Below are 18,220 nucleotides of genomic sequence, written 5' to 3' on the forward strand. Positions count from 1 at the left end.
TTATCACTACCCCAACCCCTATCACTACACCCACCCCTATCACTACCCAACCCTTATCACTACCCCAACCCCTATCACTACCACAACCCCCATCACTACCCCAACCCCTATCACTACCCAACCCTTATCACTACCCCAACCCCTATCACTACCCCAACCCCCATCACTACCCCAACCCCTATCACTACCCCAACCCCTATCACTACCCCCACCCCTATCACTACCCAACCCCTATCACTACCCCAACCCCTATCACTACCCCAACCCCTATCACTACCCCCACCCCTATCACTACCCAACCCCTATCACTACCCCAACCCCTATCACTACCCCAACCCCCATCACTACCCCAACCCCTATCACTACCCCAGCCCCTATCACTACCCCAACCCCCATCACTACCCCAACCCCCATCACTACCCCAACCCCTATCACTACCCCAACCCCTATCACTACCCCAACCCCCATCACTACCCCAACCCCTATCACTACCCCGACCCCTATCACTATCACCACCCCTATCACTACCCCAACCCCTATCACTACCCCAACCCCCATCACTACCCCAACCCCCATCACTACCCCAACCCCTATCACTACCCCAACCCCTATCACCACCCCAGCCCCTATCACTACCCCAACCCCTATCACTACCCCAACCCCTATCACTACCCCAACCCCTATCACCACCCCAACCCCTATCACTACCCCCACCCCTATCACTATCACCACCCCTATCACTATACCCCTATCACTACCCCAACCCCTATCACTACCCCAACCCCTATCACTACCACAACCCCCATCACTACCCCAACCCCTATCACTACCCAACCCTTATCACTACCCCAACCCCTATCACTATCCCAACCCCCATCACTACCCCAACCCCTATCACTACCCCAACCCCTATCACTACCCCCACCCCTATCACTATCACCACCCCTATCACTATACCCCAACCCCTATCACTACCCCAACCCCTATCACTACCCCAACCCCTATCACTACCCCAGCCCCTATCACTACCCCCAACCCCTATCACTACCCCAGCCCCTATCACTACCCCAACCCCTATCACTACCCCAACCCCTATCACTACCCCAACCCCTATCACTACCCCAGCCCCTATCACTACCCCATTCCCTATCACTACCCCAGCCCCTATCACTACCCCCACCCCTATCACTACCCCAGCCCCTATCACTACCCCTATCACTACCCCAGCCCCTATCACTACCCCAACCCCTATCAATACCCCAACCCCTATTACTACCCCAACCCCTATCACTACCCCAGCCCCTATCACTACCCCAACCCCTATCAATACCCCAACCCCTATCACTACCCCAACCCCTATCACTACCCCAACCCCTATCACTACCCAGCCCCTCCTGAACCACTCCCACCTGTCACCATAACTAACACCACCACGTTTTTTAACCCCACTCTTTATTTTAACCACTTATCATTTCCTGTGCAATGTTTATAATTGTTGTAAAGCGCCTCTAGCGCAGGCACTATGCGGTACAAGTCTACATAAGATAAGCTAATCAATCAACACATACACCACGCGTGTAATCGATTCGCAGAAACACTCCATCGATTTCTAATCTCATAAAAAATTAACCCGTAAAAACAAAGTTTTTCACTATAAATCCTTTATATGCGTGGCGGCTAGAGTCATCTCGTCGTCTGGCTTGAGATGGCTGCCACCTATGGCTCAGATGATTGCCTGCCACCATTAAGCAATTGGTAATTAAATATAAAAAAAAATTTCCTAAAAAGTGTAAAAATTTGGAAACAAATTTTCACGAAAATTAATTGTCACGCACAACGAGTCTGCGTGCAAAAATATCAGCTCGATTGGATCACGGGAAGTGGGTTAAAAAACGAGCGAAAGATTTGCACGGTCGTAAGCGCGCAAGCAAGCAAGTGAACTTAATATAAAGGATTTAATAATATAAAGGATTTAAAAAGAAATCTGCGTAGGAATCGGAATCGTCAGTCTTTAGCTTGCGGCTGTTTACGAATCGATTCCCCGACGAGAGGTCCGCCCCCCACGTGACGTCACGCGGACACGTGGTCTGTGTGGGGCCTTGCGACCGAAGGCGGCTCCTGGCTGTCGCTTAATTTATAAAATTATTTAAAGATTTTTTTTTTAACTTAAATTCCTCCACCCGCTCGCCGCGCGTGTAATTTTAATTCGCTTCCCACCGCTGTTATTATCATCATCGCTATTTTACCTCAATTAATTCACGCCGTTTTAAATCGCGCTCACATTTCTTATTCTCTCGTTGTGTGTGCTGCTGCTGCTGGCGTCGTAAATGAGCGCTTGTTAATAAAATGTAATTTTACGTTAAACATTTTTTTGTTAAAATCAAAATTAACTCTCCATTGGCAGCAGCAGCAGCAGCGACGTTGTAATGTGAAGTCAAGCAGTAATCGCGTCTGTTGTATCTTGACGAGAGACCCACCACCACCACTAGCACAGCCACCACAGCCTGCCCGCCTCGCCGCGCCTTAGGCGGCAGGGCATGGAGCGAGCCGGGCAGAGGGACGCGGCATTCGTAGAGGTGAGAGATTGTTGTGTGTTGTGTGTGTGGGGGGTGGTGGTGGTGCGATTTTAAGGGGGTTCTTACATTGGGTGGGGGGCTATAGAGTGTCTTTGTGAGTGTGGGGGGGGGGTGCCTCTGCGGTTTGTAGGGGGCTGTTGTAGGGCGTTGTCTTTATGGGTCGTTTGGGATCGGTCACTCTGTGTGTGTGTATGGTTTGGGATTGTAATGGGTGTGTGTGGTTTGGGATTGTAATGGGTGTGTATGGTTTGGGATTGTAATGGGTGTGTGTGGTTTGGGATTATATTGAGTGTGTATGGTTTAGGACCTGTGTGTGTATGGTTTATGATTGTAATGGGTGTGCTTGGTTTAGGACCGTTGTGTGTATGGTTTGGGATTGTAATGGGTGTGTATGGTTTGGGATTGTAATGGGGGTGTATGGTTTGGGATTGTAATGGGTGTGTGTGGTTTGGGATTGTAATGGGTGTGTATGGTTTGGGATTGTAATGGGTGTGTATGGTTTGGGATTTTAATGGGTGTGTATGGTTTGGGATTGTAATGGGGGTGTATGGTTTGGGATTGTAATGGGTGTGTATAGTTTGGGACCGTTGTGTGTATGGTTTGGGATTGTAATGGGTGTGTATGGTTTGGGATTGTAATGGTGTGTGTATGGTTTGGGATTGTAATGGGTGTGTATGGTTTGGGATTGTAATGGGTGTGTATGGTTTAGGACCGTTGTGTGTATGGTTTGGGATTGTAATGGTTGTGTATGGTTTGGGATTGTAATGGGTGTGTATGGTTTGGGATTGTAATGCGTGTGTATGGTTTGGGATTGTAATGGGTGTGTATGGTTTGGAATTGTAATGGGTGTGTGTGGTTTAGGACCGTTGTGTGTATGGTTTGGGATTGTAATGGGTGTGTATGGTTTGGGATTGTAATGGTGTGTGTATGGTTTGGATTGTAATGGGTGTGTATGGTTTAGGACCGTTGTGTGTATAGTTTGGGATTGTAATGGGTGTGTATGGTTTGGGATTGTAATGGGTGTGTATAGTTTGGGATTGTAATGGGTGTGTATGGTTTGGGACCGTTGTGTGCATGGTTTGGGATTGTAATGGGTGTGTATAGTTTGGGATTGTAATGGGTGTGTATGGTTTAAGACCGGTGTGTGTATAGTTTGGGATTGTAATGGGTGTGTGTGGTTTGGGATTATATTGAGTGTGTATGGTTTAGGACCTGTGTGTGTGTGTATGGTTTGGGATTGTAATGCGTGTGTATGGTTTGGGATTGTAATGGGTGTGTATGTCTTGGGATTGTAATGGGTGTGTATGGTTTAGGACCGTTGTGTGTATGGTTTGGGATTGTAATGGGTGAGTATGGTTTGGGATTGTAATGAGTGTGTATGGTTTAGGACCTGTGTGTGTGTGTATGGTTTGGGATTGTAATGGGTGTGTATGGTTTGGGATTGTAATGAGAGTGTATGGTTTAGGACCTGTGTGTGTGTGTATGGTTTGGGATTGTAATGGGTGTGTATGGTTTTGGGTTGTAATGTGTGTGTGTGGTTTAGGACCGTTTTGTGTGTGTGTGTGTATAGTTTTGGGCTGTGATGGGTGTGTCCGTGTCTATGGGGGTATCTGAAGTTATTTTGGGACTCTAAAGGGATATAAGGGGGTCTCTAGGGGACTGTGACGAGGCTTGTGGGCATCTGTTGGGGTCTCTGTGTCGTCTGTGGGGTCTATTCGAATCCGACATCAAGGGGTGTTTAGAGTCTCTGGCAACGGGCGACACGAGTTCGATTCCCTCACACGGCCAACACCAGTGACGAATATCCTAACCGGTCCCGGGCCTCCCCTAAGTCAACTCGGCCTCAAATGAGTACTTGATGCGATGTGTAAACATCGCCGCTGGGTGTTAGGCAAAGGCGGTCGGGCGTGGTGCTGGTCATCCACTACCTCGTGTGCCGTGCCGGCCTTTATAGGTGCTCGCTAAAAGCACTTGCCCCTACAGTCTGCTAAGGCTATACGGGGGATCTTTGTTGACCGTGGGACTATTGGGGTCTCTGGGGATATAGGGGTTGTTCATGGGGTCCCTGGGAGTTTATGGGGTTTGGTTGGCTCTTCGTGTGCGGCGGTGTCTATGGGAATTGTAGGACAGTGGTGTCGACCATATTTGTCTGTGGTGGCCTGTTGTACATGGGGGGCTGTGGCGGTATAGGGGGTAGTTTATGGGATATCTATTGGGGTTTATAGGGTTTGTGGGAGTCTCGGGTATGTATGGGATCTCCCCGGGTTCTGGTGGTTTGTGTAGATGTCTGTATGGGATCTGTGGCGGTACATGGTTATGGCCCCTGGAGATCTGCTTTGGGTTTTTTTTGGGATTTCTATGGGGGTGTGTTTGTGGTCCGTTGGGATCTGTGCTAGGGTGCGTGCTATTCATCGATTCGTTGATATATAATGGATGTGTATGAGGTCTCTGAGGTGGGAGGCTCTGTACGGTTTGAGGGGAGTTGTCTTTCAAAGGCCCCCTCGTCTTTGTTTTAGCTACATTGGTGTCTGTGGACATTTGTGATGGTCTATGGAGCTTTGTGATCTATCTTTGTATATGGGGATGTTTGTGATGCTCTGGAGATGTAGGGCTGATGGTCTCATACCTGTCAACCCCTTGTCAGTGCCCTACCTTATTACAGACCAATTCAGACCTTATTGGTCACCCTGTGCCCTTAAAAATCTCAACGTTCATCCGACAAAGTCCCATCACAAGGGAGAAACACATTTCGATTTAAAGCTTTCGTGACTGCAGGGATCTCATTCAGACACTGTCTTTCTGACAGACCTGTTCTTCACCTGAGGACGGCTGCTTGCGTTGTGGCCGAAACGTCGTGAGAATTATTTTATAATGTTTTATTTTTATTATTTTATTATTTCCATTCTACGTCACTTTACCAAAAAAACCAAGAAGAAGGGAGAAACACACACAAAGACAAACACATTTGTTTGCACGTATTGAAACGGCTGTACGTTGTATGCACCTGAAAACTCTATTTCCCTGTGCAATAATACGGCTCAACCGTATGGGTTGACAGGTATGTGGTCTATGAAATTCTCTGATTATCTGTCGAGGTTTCCGATGGTTCATAGATGTCTTCGATAGTCTGCGAAGGCATGTGCTGATGAATGAAAGTTTTGTTTTGGTATGTGGAAGTTCTTGATTGTCCGTGGAGATTTGTGATTGTGAAAGTTTGTGGTGGCCGATTGAAGCACGTGATGAACTTTAACCATTAAGACAAGGATATGTGCCCAACAGCGATGCGTATACATATGGCACAAACAGATGTCCTTGAAAACCAGGTGAGCCGTGGTGGTGCTAACCCATCGGGGGGCCGAAGCAGAAATTATTAATTGGGTTCATCCGACTACAAATATGATGGACTGTACTGGATAAGCACAGTTGCTTTGGTATATCACAGTTAGTTATTTGGATTTAAGGATGTGAATTCAAGCTGATATTTAATGCACCCCAGTGCTTAATTTTAGCCGGAACAGTCCGGAGTGCATTTTTTAAAATGATTATTGTTACGGAACATCCATCTCACCTTATTCTGTCCACTCGTTATTGCATCTAATTCGTATAAACTTGTTAATAGGGTTATAAGAATATAGGGTTTTATAGTAAATAATTATTATGGATAGGCCTGCCTTGTATTCTTGTGGTAGTGCCTTATGCTGGTAATCGCTAATGCAAGCCATCCTGAAAATTAGAGTGAGAAATTGACCCCTGGTGCATCCCTATTTGTGTTATAAATCTGAGCCCCCCTTGAACTATTTGGGGCCCGATCTCAGAATCAGAATATTTTATTCATACTTGAGGAATCCGATGGGCTATAAAGTAGGTGCAGGTCAGAACGTTACAACAATAATACAAAAACACAACAGGAGTTCAAAGTATAGAAAAGGTAAGAAAAAATACTTAAAAGTATATCCACAAATAAAACGAAACTTTTATTTTTTTATCTTACCAAGTTAAGGCTCACTGAGCTATTAACTTCTTTTGCAGAAGCGACCTGGCCACAAATGATAGCTCAACTAAGTGGCTTATAATGATAATTTGAAAGTATAAAGCGCTCTTAAACAGTCGTTCTCGGGGTGCCACATGCTTAGTTTGCTTGCAGCCAGTGATGCTGACAAAGTAAAATACAGCATTGAGTTATTTTTTGCCGATTACAGATGTGCCACGCCTCACCACGCCAATTCAAGGCTCGGCTTGTGCTTTTAAACTCCAGCCTGGCGAAGGGAGGGGGGGGGGGGCGTTGAGGCGGTGCCGGTGAATGTGTAAGTTGATTGGGGCGGCAGCTGTAGTTGAGAATTTTAATTCGCAAAAAGTTAAGTTGGCCCCATTATGAGCCAAGCGAGCCACAGTCATACGTGTTAAAAAAGATGTTTACACAGCATTTCCTCCACGTTACCAGTGGGCGCATACACAGTGACCCGCATACAGGGCAAGGTGGTGAAGGCGCAGCCTTGCAGTTGCTCGCTCGCGCCACTGCTGGCAGAAGGGCCTCCACTCGAGGGAGGTCCAGAGAGCAGAGGTCGCAAACGGGTTTTGATTCCTTACCCGTACCCGTACCCGGACGCACCAGGGTCGCAAACGGGTACCCGTACCCGGCCGTACCCGTACCCTACCCGTACCCGGCCGGGTACGGGTACCCGGCCGGGTACGGGTACGGTACGGGTATCGGGTACCTGATTGCGACCTCTGGGATGAAGCCATGTTGCAGGCGCTGGTGGGTTGATTCTAGGAACTTGAATTGTGAGAAGAGACAAGACGTTGGGAAATGAGTGACAAACGGTTACTCACCAGTGACTCACGGCCTACCCGTACCCGGCCGCACCAGGGTCGCAAACGGGTACCCGTACCCGGCCGGGTACGGGTAGCCGGGTATCGGGTAGGGTACGGGTATCGGGTACCCGGTTGCGACCTCTGCCAGAGAGCCCCTTTTAGAGCCGTGGTTCCAAACCTTTCTGGAGTCGGGGAGCACCGTCAACCCTCTCAAGTCTTCTTATTTTGTACGGCTGCTGATGTGGATGCAGAGCCACAACGACAGTTTCACACAAGCCGAGATAACCGCGTCAGGAGTAGCGCAGTGTATCGCTGTGATGTCTCTCCTTCGTATTTGTGGATCGGGCATTGCGTCGTTCTATGTTGTACGGTCTGGTCTGGTTCTGGATGACCGTAGTTGAGTAATGTTTGCGGACCGCCGTGCAGTAAAAACTAAAATCTGGTGGCTTTGTGGAAGAAGATGGCATCTGAAGCAGTTCCGCAACTTCCCACAGGATGGGCATCACCGCTGCAGAGCGAGCGCTGGGACTTGGTCGTCCGTGCTTGCTCGACATTCCGCGTATCACAGGATGTTTTGTTAGGGGGACCCCTAAAAAGGGAAGAAAAAAATTTAAATCGCACGCCCGCTAAACTTAGCTTGAACGGCGTGCATGCCAATGTTGACTCGTGGTTAGCGTCGTCCTCGCCGCAGGAACATCACTACTCCAGCATTGGATTGTGCATTCCAGAATTAGATTGTGATTTTTCACTGGTTCAAGCGGTGGTGCCTTGGCTTAATTTTACGTTGCCTTAATTTGTTTCATTTTCGATTTAAAGCTTTCGTGACTGCAGGGATTCATCTTCTTGGTTCTTTCGGTAAAGTCACGTAGAAGGGAAGTAATAAAATAATAAAAATAAAACATAATAAAATAATTCTCACGATGTTTCGGCCACAACGCAAGCAGCCGTCCTCAGGTGAAGAACAGGTCTGTCGGGGAGACAGCGGCTTCAGACGCTTCCCTTCTACGTGACTTTACCGAAAGAACCAAGAAGATTAAATTGTTTCACTTAAAAAACACATAAATAACACTATATATATTCCATAAATAAGACAAAGGTCCTTTGTATAGCCTCAACAGACAGTTGGGGCAAGTGTTGTTATCGAGGAGCACCTATGGAAGTCTTTGTCTCCCTCGTGGCATTGTTTATCTCTGAGTACCTATAAGTACACACACACACACCAGTTGGTGCACTCATGCTTAGAGGTGCACATTACGTAATTTTTTTGTATTCTTAGTGTTCATTGTCATTGCCAAATACTCACAGCCAGACTAAGGCCCTCAGGAATCTGAGGGTCCGTGGCATTGCCAGACTAAAGCATCTTCAGGATTTAAGTGGCGGTTTCCTGTTTGGGCTGTGTTTTAGGGTTCTTAGGGTTCGTTGTTTATTTCCTGACACCCAAAAGAGCCAGACGGAGCCACCTTTTCGCACTTGTAAGGTTTCCGTGTGAATTTCCCCAAGCCGAGAGAGTCAGAATAAGGGACGCTTACTATTCTCAGCGCGTGTTGTAATTGTCCAACGTTTGCACTGCCGGACAAAGGCACACCCTCAGGATTCATAGGGTCCATATTGCTCTCAGTGGCTGCGTGTTATTGCCCGTTCCTCGCACAGCCAGACTGAGGCACTTTAGCGTTCGGTGCTATCGCCCTCGTGCTCAGAACCAAAATCCAAGAGCAGAATAGCTGCAGCGCACCAAATCCCATGACACAGCGAGAACACGGCGCACGAGCGGGTGTGTGTAGCGGCGGTGCAGACGCGTGGCGTGGCTTGGGCGTGTGCCCGTCTGCGTGCGTGCTGGGCTGAGCATGCAGTGACGGACGTGTATGTGTCAGCAGACAGGCTGATGTAACTTCACTGTCTAGTGATGCGCGGTGTTCTGGTCTTAATCAGCAGAAAATACCATCACTGGCAACAACAGCGCCATCGCCGTCGCCTCCTCAACCGCCACCTCTATCGTCACCACCCCCTGTACCACCACTAACACTGCCACCACCCGCACCATCATCAACGCCGCAAGCATCACGACCCCCCATCTCTACGAGCAACAGCAGTGCTAATGCCGCCACCACAACCACCACTGCTATCGGCTTCACACTGTCAGTGCCACCAACACCGCCACTGCCACTACCAACACAATCCCCACTTCCCAACACGACCACACCCACTGTCAGCACCACCACTACGCAGGACTGGGCAATGAAGAGCATTAATACTGGTAGGAACCTCCTGGTTCCACCAGCCCACAGGGGATTATTGTGTCCGTCCGTCGTGCATCCAAAATGGGAGGGGTTGGGCTGGGTGGAGAGGGGCTGGGTCGGGAGGGGCAGGGGGTGGAGGGGCTGGGTGGGGAGGGGCTGGGTGGGGAGGGGAGGGTGGGGAGGGAGGGGCAGGGGGGGAGGGGCTGGGTGGGGAGGGGCTGGGTGGGGAGGGTGGGGAGGGGCTGGGTGGGGAGGGGGTGGGGAGAGTGGGGTTGGGTGGGGGGTGGAGGGGTGGGGCTGGGTGGGGAGGGGCTAGGTGGGGAGGGAGGGGCATGGGGGGGGGGGGGACTGGGTGGGGAGGGGCTGGGTGGGGAGGGTGGGGAGGGGCTGGTCACCCTGTGGTGCCCTTATAAAACTCAACGTTTAACCTACTCACGCCGGCTTGTGCCCGCCCTCACAGTCGGGCATATTTGCGGAATACACCACGTCGCCATTGACCGAGCAACCCAACGTTCCTCTACCAGCTCCCTCCGCAGCAGGAATGTGTTTAGCCAAAGTGCATTCGTGGTTGGGTAGGTGCAGTGTTGAATGTGCTCTTTCCAATACAGTCACAATTTAGATTTTTTAAAAGCTAACATTTTCCCCCCAATGGTATCCCGATTTTGCTGTTGGTGTCATATATTCATAATCAACGTTTTTGGGTTTAGATCGCATTGTTTATAAATGTGTCGTAACTCTTCACCACCCGACACGGCCAATTGCAATTCGCCCGATGATGAATTGCAATTCGCCCGATGATGCTGGATGCAATTACCAGCGAAATGTCGTACTCAAATTGTAAATGTTGTGGTTTCATGCTTCAACTCACCGGTGGGTTAAAGCAGTGAACTATTTGTCTTTTGTCAAGGTGACACTTTTTTACTGATTGGCCGTGTCGGGTGGTGGAGGGTTACGACACATTTATAAATAACGCGATCTAAACCCAAAAACGTTGATTATGAATAATATTAGTCATGAAAGCCTACGTGTTAAACTGGTGTCATATAGTGAGACACATAATCCATTCACATTTTTTACAGAGCAATGCATCCCTTCGATTTAGGGAACGGCCCACGGAAGCGGATATCACAGAGCTTATTCTGAGATGTCTTCAAGTGACCTCTGGGCCACCACAGTTGACCTCTGGGCCACCCACAGTTGACCTCTGGGCCACCCACAGTTGACCTCTGGGCCACCCACAGTTGACCTCTGGGCCACCCACAGTTGACCTCTGGGCCACCCACAGTTGACCTCTGGGCCACCCACAGTTGACCTCTGGGCCACCCACAGTTGACCTCTGGGCCACCCACAGTTGACCTCTGGGCCACCCACAGTTGACCTCTGGGCCACCCACAGTTGACCTCTGGGCCACCCACAGTTGACCTCTGGGCCACCCACAGTTGACCTCTGGGCCACCCACAGTTGACCTCTGGGCCACCCACAGTTGACCTCTGGGCCACCCACAGTTGACCTCTGGGCCACCCACAGTTGACCTCTGGGCCACCCACAGTTGACCTCTGGGCCACCCACAGTTGAGGGCAGCACTTTTCCACCCGCTCTTCAAATGAGTGATGTTTGATAATTGTTTTTTACCCTTTTATCTGGCAACAAAACTGACACCTTTTTTACAAGGAGTCATGTTTGCATTGACCACAATACCTGCAGTCGTAATGCCTTTTGGCGTCATCTGGTCCAACACCATGTGAGACTAGGCTCTAAGGAAAGCTGTCTCGGGTGTGGACCAATCAACTTCAAGGACAGTGCATACATTATCAGTTGTGTTTTTTTTTTGCATTACGACTGCAGGTATTGTAGTCAATGCAAACATGACTCCTTGTAAAAAAAGTGTCAGTTTTGTTGCCAGATAAAAGGGTAAAAAAACAATTATCATATTTTTTCTTCTGGCAAATGAGGTTCCAATGGTGAGTGATGTTTGTCGCATGATGGTCAATCAGAGCGACATTGTATTTCTCAGAGATGGAATTTTGCTATATTGAATGTGGAACCAAAGTTATAGTAATGGGTTTTTAAAAACAATTCTTGGCGACCAGGCTGAGACCATCAACTCGTATCCATTGCGAAACCGGTTTAATCACAGGGAGTGACTTAAACCTGGATTCAAACCCAGGTTCTCAGCGGTGCCGGCTCCGTGCTCTAACCTTAATCCTGACCTTATCTGTAACCCTACTCACTGCCTCTTGTGTATGTTGGTGCATGTATGTTGAACTTACGTACTCATCTAATCCCAACCCTAACCCATAACCCTGTAGCTAACCTGTAACAGCTTACCCTCACCACGTGTCGGACTGTAACCCTCCCCCGGTATCTCACCCTCGGCCCTGCCGCTCTCAGGCCGCACCGCGCTCAGATCGACGCGGTGCCGTCTCGCCCGACCGGGACAACTCCTCGCTCACCTCCTCCCCCGAGGGCCGCGGCAGCGGCGGCGGCGGTCGCGGCGGTGGCGGCGGCGGCAGCGTCGGTGGAGGCAGCGTCGGTGACGCAGGCAGCGGCGTGGGTGACGAGGGGAAACTGTCACCGGACATCGAGGCGCTGGAGCGGTTCATCGACAGCTGCGTGCTGCAGTATCGCGTGGAGGGGACGCTGCGTGACGACGAGCAGCCCGACTCGGACTCGTCGCCCGTCGCCTCGCAGGTGAGGGAGCAAGTGGGCGCGTGGCGTGGCGCTGTGGGGTGGCGCTGTGGGGTGGCGCTGTGGGGTGGCGCGTGGTGTGGCGCTGTGGGGTGGCGCTGTGTGGCGCTGTGTGGCGCTGTGTGGCGCTGTGTGGCGCTGTGGGGTGGCGCTGTGGGGTGGCGCGTGGTGTGGCGCTGTGTGGCGCTGTGTGGCGCTGTGTGGCGCTGTGTGGCGCTGTGTGGCGTTGTGTGGCGCTGTGGGGTGGCGCTGTGTGGCGTGGCGCATCCGAGTTGGGATGCGGTGTGCCACATGCGAGCGCACATACCTCCCGGAACGTGTGCTGTATGTATACTGTATGTGTACTAAAGGCCGACTGAAACTGAATTTCTGGTTTCGGCCAAAACCGAAACCGAAAGTATGCCGAAAGAGGCCATTTGCCAACTTTCGGCGCCGAAACCGAAACCGAATTTCGGTCGGCCTCTAATGTGCACACCCCACGGTGGCGAGCTGTTAACTACCTCGCTTCGTGTACAGGAGGTCATGGGTTCGATCCCGACCCTGACTCCTGTATATTTGGAGTTTGCATGTTCTTCCCGTGGTCGCGTGGATTTTTCTCCGGGTCCTTCGGTTTTTCCCTCCACATTTAGAAACACGCGTTTAGAGTAGTTGGCTGCTATGAATGTACATGTGATGATAAGCCACTTCGTTGAGATATCATTTGTGGCTTTCGTGACTGCAAGGATTCATACTCTTAGGTTTTTTCGGTAAAGTCACGTAGGTAAAAAAATGTAATAATAAAAATAATAGAAATAATATATCACTATTATTATTTCTATTATTTTATTATTTATTTTTAGTTACGTGACTTTACTGTAAAAACCTAAGAGTATATATCATTTGTGGCCAAGTCGCTTCTGAAAAAGAGCTACGTAATTCAGTGGGCTTTAACTGGTAAAATAAAAAAAAAGTTGTTAAAGTTTTAGTTGACTGTAGTGTATTTATTGTGCATATTTTGGAAGTCTCGTCATTCTCATCTGCTGCCCTCTTTGTAACTCTTCTCAGAAATCTGTTCTGTTGGCTCCCTGCCCCTGTTCCAGTCTAACCTCAAGACCTGCCTGTGTAGAACATTTTTTTTGACTGCCTCTTTCTCTCTCTATAAAATAAATGTTCCCGCTTTCTGTACAGCGACGCCGTATATATCCACATTCTATTGTATGGACTCGCACAGATGCGAATAGAATCACAAAGAGACCCATAGACTCCCATAGAGACCTGTGACTGATTGCCTCTCGTCATCTCCACGGTGTAAACATTCCCACCGTTTCTGTACGGTGACTTGAGACGCGGTCGCATTTGGACGCCCGTATAAGTCCCACGTTACGACTGTTATTGTTCGACCGTACTTGCAAAAGCGAAATCCCTCTTGCAACTGCGCCCCTCGCCAAAACCCTGGGCGTGAATGAGGTGCCTCTCTTCGACGGCTCTGCTACGCATTTTTTTTCTTCTTCTTCTTTCGACAAATGCCAAGAACGCTCGGAATTATTCGAAGAGGGCTTCGGCTTTCTTTGGCTGGCCAACGCAACTGCGATGGAAAGAATTTGCCGCTGTGTCCGAGGAGGTGTGGGAGGGGGGTAGGGGTGGCGGAGGGGAGGAGTGGGGCGCGCTAGGGATACCAAATGAGAGTGCAGAAATATTCGCCGCGGTGTGTATAGGTGCAGCTCTGCACTTGCGAGCTCCAGGGAGCTACTGTTTCTAGGTTATTTTGACCTACTCTTCCTCGCCGGTCAGACGACTTGTAAACTATAAAGTATTAAAATATATTTATTTAGTTTAAAGCCCGCTGAGCAATGTAGCTCTTATTCAGATGCAACCTGGCCACAGATGATAGCTCAACGAAGTGGCTTGTCGTGTGGAATTTTATAGCGGCAGCGAAATACTCTCAGTGCATGTTTCTAAAGAGGGGCGAGCACCCACACTTTACTCAACCACCAACGCGCGATTTGCCAATCGACGTAACTGCGGTGCGCCTATTCATATGGCGCCGCAGTAGAGGGTTATTTACTATCTCGCCTGGTATGGAGGAGGTCGTGGGTTCGATCCCATCCCAGACACCTGTATATTTGGAGTTTGCATGACTCTCTCCCCATGGTCACGTGGATGTTTCTCCGCGTCCTCCCGTTTTTCCCTTACATATTGTAGAATCGGCATCACGCATTTAGAGTATGTGGCTGCTTTACATTACCACGCGATAAGCCACTCGGTTGAGCTATAATTTGTGGCCAGGTCGCTTCTGAAAACGAGCTACATAGTGCAGTGGGCCTTGCCTGGTAAAACACATTCCTGCGGAGGGAGCTGGTAGGAACGTTGGGTTGCTTGGTCAATGGCCAAGGTCAACGGCGGCGTGGTGTATTCCGCAAATATGCCCGACTGTGAGGGCGAGCACAAGCCGGCGTGAGTAGGTTAAACGTTGAGTTTTACAAGGGCACCACGGGGTGACCAGCCCCTCCCCACCCTCCTCACCCAGCCCCTCCCCACCCTCCCCACCCAGCCTCTCCCCACCAGCCCCTCCCCACCCAACCCCTCCCTTCCCACCCAGCCCCTCCCTGCACGACGGACCCAATAATCCCCTGTGGGCTGGTGTAACCAGGAGGTTCCTACTAGTAAAAGAGCTACACACAGCTCAGTGGGCCTTACCTGGTAAAATAAAAATAGTAATCGTCTACTGCTGGGCGGGCGTTGTTAGCGACGGGTCAGGGGGCGGGGGGTAAGAAACTTTCACCATTCTTTGCAAGTCCAGCTTGCTATTTATTCCACCGCGTACGGTGCGAAAGAAGTTTTACACACACATACATACCACGGTGGTGGCATCCACTTAGTCTGTACAGCACCGCTGTCAAAACACACAGACCAGCACTCCTGTTAAGCTGTGTAGTGGAGGTTTTAAACATATACAATAACACTCAACATATTTGCCAATAACACGACCTTAAAAGCACATATCTGATTTAATGTGCTTTTGAAGAAGGACCATTGTCCAAAACGTTGCCTATTATATAAATATGTTACTAGTAGGAACCACCTGGTTCCACCAGCCCACAGGGGATTATTGTGTCCGTCCGTCGTGCATCCAAAAATGGGAGGGGTGGGGCTGGGTGGAGAAGGGCTGGGTGGGGAGGGGAGGGAGGGGCTGGGTGGGGAGGGGCTGGGTGGGGAGGGGAGGGCTGGGTGGTGTTGGTGGGAGGGGTGGGGCTGGGTGGGGAGGGGCTGGTCACCCCGTGGTGCCCTTATAAAACTCAACGTTTAACCTACTCACGCCGGCTTGTGCCCGCCCTCACAGTCGGGCATATTTGCGGAATACACCACGCCGCCGTTGACCCTGGCCATTGACCGAGCAACCCAACGTTCCTACCAGCTCCCTCCGCAGGAATGTGTTCTTTGAAGGCCACACAGTGTGTTGAGCTTTGGAAAATATATTGTTACTTGTGCCTTTGCACCACTGCCATCGCAGCAGCAACATCAGCAAATAACACGTATATGGGTTTTTACATATTGTTTATATTACGCATGACATTTCAATGCATTGCGTAATGTTACACGACGGGGAAAGACAACGGACACGTGTGCAGCGGTGAAGGCGTGGTCATGTGATCCTCGGGGGGCCCGTGAAGGGGGGGGCGGTCAGTGTGAAGCGCGTACCGCGAAGCGACGGCAATTTTTTCTTGGATTTTCTGTTTGCACATAGTCACTTGAAGATGTTTTCTTGTTCATGTTTTTGTTTTTTGTTTGTTGCGGTTGCACCCGATTCAAGAGCCGAATGGCTCACAGGGTTATACCTAATAAATAAACTTTGAAACTTTAACGCTAGCTTTTGTTTATTTTTGTTGAATAAAATAAGGGTTGTAAAATAATAAGAAACAAAAACTTCAGCCGTTTAAACGTTCTCGTCGTTGGGGAAACTTCCTCGTGTTTCTCAAAGCACAACGCACCCCACGCGCGATCCGACCCAAAAATCTGAAAGAACGATTCAAGTACATTTTGTTGAACCGGCTGAGAACTCGGGAGAATAGGTTGTGAGTCTCGTTGGCAAGAGTGACCTGCGACCTAGTCTTATGTTTTGCAAGAGCTAGCATAGCAAACAAAAAATGCACGGTATTTATTTGCATTTCCCGTCATTTCAAGGTAATGTCGCGTTTTACGGACCCCCGAGAACCAATGTTGTACTCGCACGGTGTCAAAACTGGAAGTGCGCCCAAAACCCTTATCTGCAGCTGCACCGAGTGGCTGTCATTCCTAACGTTGTTGTAGGGTTTGTGTTTACCTGCTTGGATCAGCCGCGATCACGATTTGCGGACTTCCAAAGTCACTCTGTCCACCGAAGTCTGTTGACAAGAGCCGTGGACATGCTGTGTTATAGAAGGGGGGTCATGGGCCAAAACGTCGCCTGTTGTACATGTTCATTCCGTTAAAGGCCGGACTGTTTAATGGCACGTGTTGAGTTTCTATTGTTATTGAATGTACGTTGACATTTTTTCCCACCATATGTAGCCAACCTTTGTCAGCTTAGCGTAAAATCTAAAGTAATACACTACGTCTGTTTCGTCTAAATGTTACGGAACAGAGACTCCTTGTCTACTCGGTCTAACAAAATAGATAAGCGGACAATGTTTCCTTCATATTTCTTACACAACACGTGTACGCCCAACGCCCTTCTGGCAGAGCACGATCTTGGCAGCATTGCTTCATTTTTTTTCGATTTAAAGCTTTCGTGACTGCAGGGATTCATCTTCTTGGTTCTTTCGGTAAAGTCACGTAGAAGGGAAGTAATAAAATAATAAAAATTAAACATAATAAAATAATTCTCACGACGTTTCGGCCACAACGCAAGCAGCCGTCCTCAGGTGAAGACCAGGTCTGAGACAGCGTCTCCCCGACAGACCTGTTCTTCACCTGAGGACGGCTGCTTGCGTTGTGGCCGAAACGTCGTGAGAATTATTTTATTATGTTTTATTTTTATTATTTTATTACTTCCCTTCTACGTGACTTTACCGAAAGAACCAAGAAGAAGCATTGCTTCAGTACAAGCAAACTGTGGACCGGTTTTGACGTGTAGTGTCTCATCAGCATTGTCAGGCTTGCTTGAATCTAGTGGCGGTGAACTACCAGATAGGAGTTCTAGTTGGACGCAAAATTATACGCAACTCAAAATGATCACGAGCGTTGTTGTAGGGAATATGGGAGCCGTATATTCAAAGGAAGGTCATACTCTTCTTGGTTCTTTCGGTAAAGTCACGTAGAAGGGAAATAATAAAATAATAATAAAAAATGAAACATAATAAAATAATTCTCACGACGTTTCGGCCACAACGCAAGCAGCCGTCCTCAGGTGAAGAACAGGTCTGTCGGAGAAGACAGCGTCTGACACTGTCTTTCCGACAGACCTGGTCTTCACCTGAGGACGGCTGCTTGCGTTGTGGCCGAAACGTTGTGAGAATTATTTTATTATGTTTTATTATTTTATTTTTTTATTATTTCCCTTCTACGTGACTTTACCGAAAGAACCAAGAAGATGAATCCCTGCAGTCACGAAAGCTTTAAATCGAAGGTCATACTCTTTGGTTCTTTCGGTAATGAACGGCCGATTGTGTTGCGATCGAAACGTCGTGATTGAATTTATTTTATTTCTCTACCTACGTGACTTTACCGAAAGAACCAAATAGTATGGATCCCTGCAGTCACGAAAACTTCAGATCTAAAAGGAAGGTCCTTGGCAATAACATCTGTGAGTTCACCAGCATTGATTCATGCAAGTCTGATGCTGCTGACGGATACACTGCGTGCCAAAAAACCCGTTCCAGAATTTGCTTTACCTCAGTCTTCGTTGCTGAATGGGAAAGCTCCCAGAAGGCTGTGCTGCCGATGGGGGGG

General features: G+C 49.1%; 1 protein-coding gene across 1 annotated transcript in view; it reads left to right on the top strand.

Moving 5' to 3' along the window:
* The first annotated feature begins 2,104 nt into the window (after positions 1-2,104).
* LOC133355157 (CBP80/20-dependent translation initiation factor-like) overlaps positions 2,105-18,220 on the top strand; it is a 34,876-nt gene continuing 18,760 nt past the window's right edge. The window contains exons 1-2 of the mRNA XM_061572487.1: positions 2,105-2,576; positions 12,017-12,316. Of these exons, the coding sequence (XP_061428471.1) occupies positions 2,538-2,576; positions 12,017-12,316 (339 nt within the window). The 5' untranslated portion in view covers positions 2,105-2,537. The remainder of the gene's footprint in view (positions 2,577-12,016; positions 12,317-18,220) is intronic.

Source organism: Lethenteron reissneri, chromosome 50 (genome assembly GCF_015708825.2).
Source record: "Lethenteron reissneri isolate LAM-NWPU_2019-01 chromosome 50, ASM1570882v1, whole genome shotgun sequence".
Lineage (NCBI taxonomy): Eukaryota > Metazoa > Chordata > Hyperoartia > Petromyzontiformes > Petromyzontidae > Lethenteron > Lethenteron reissneri.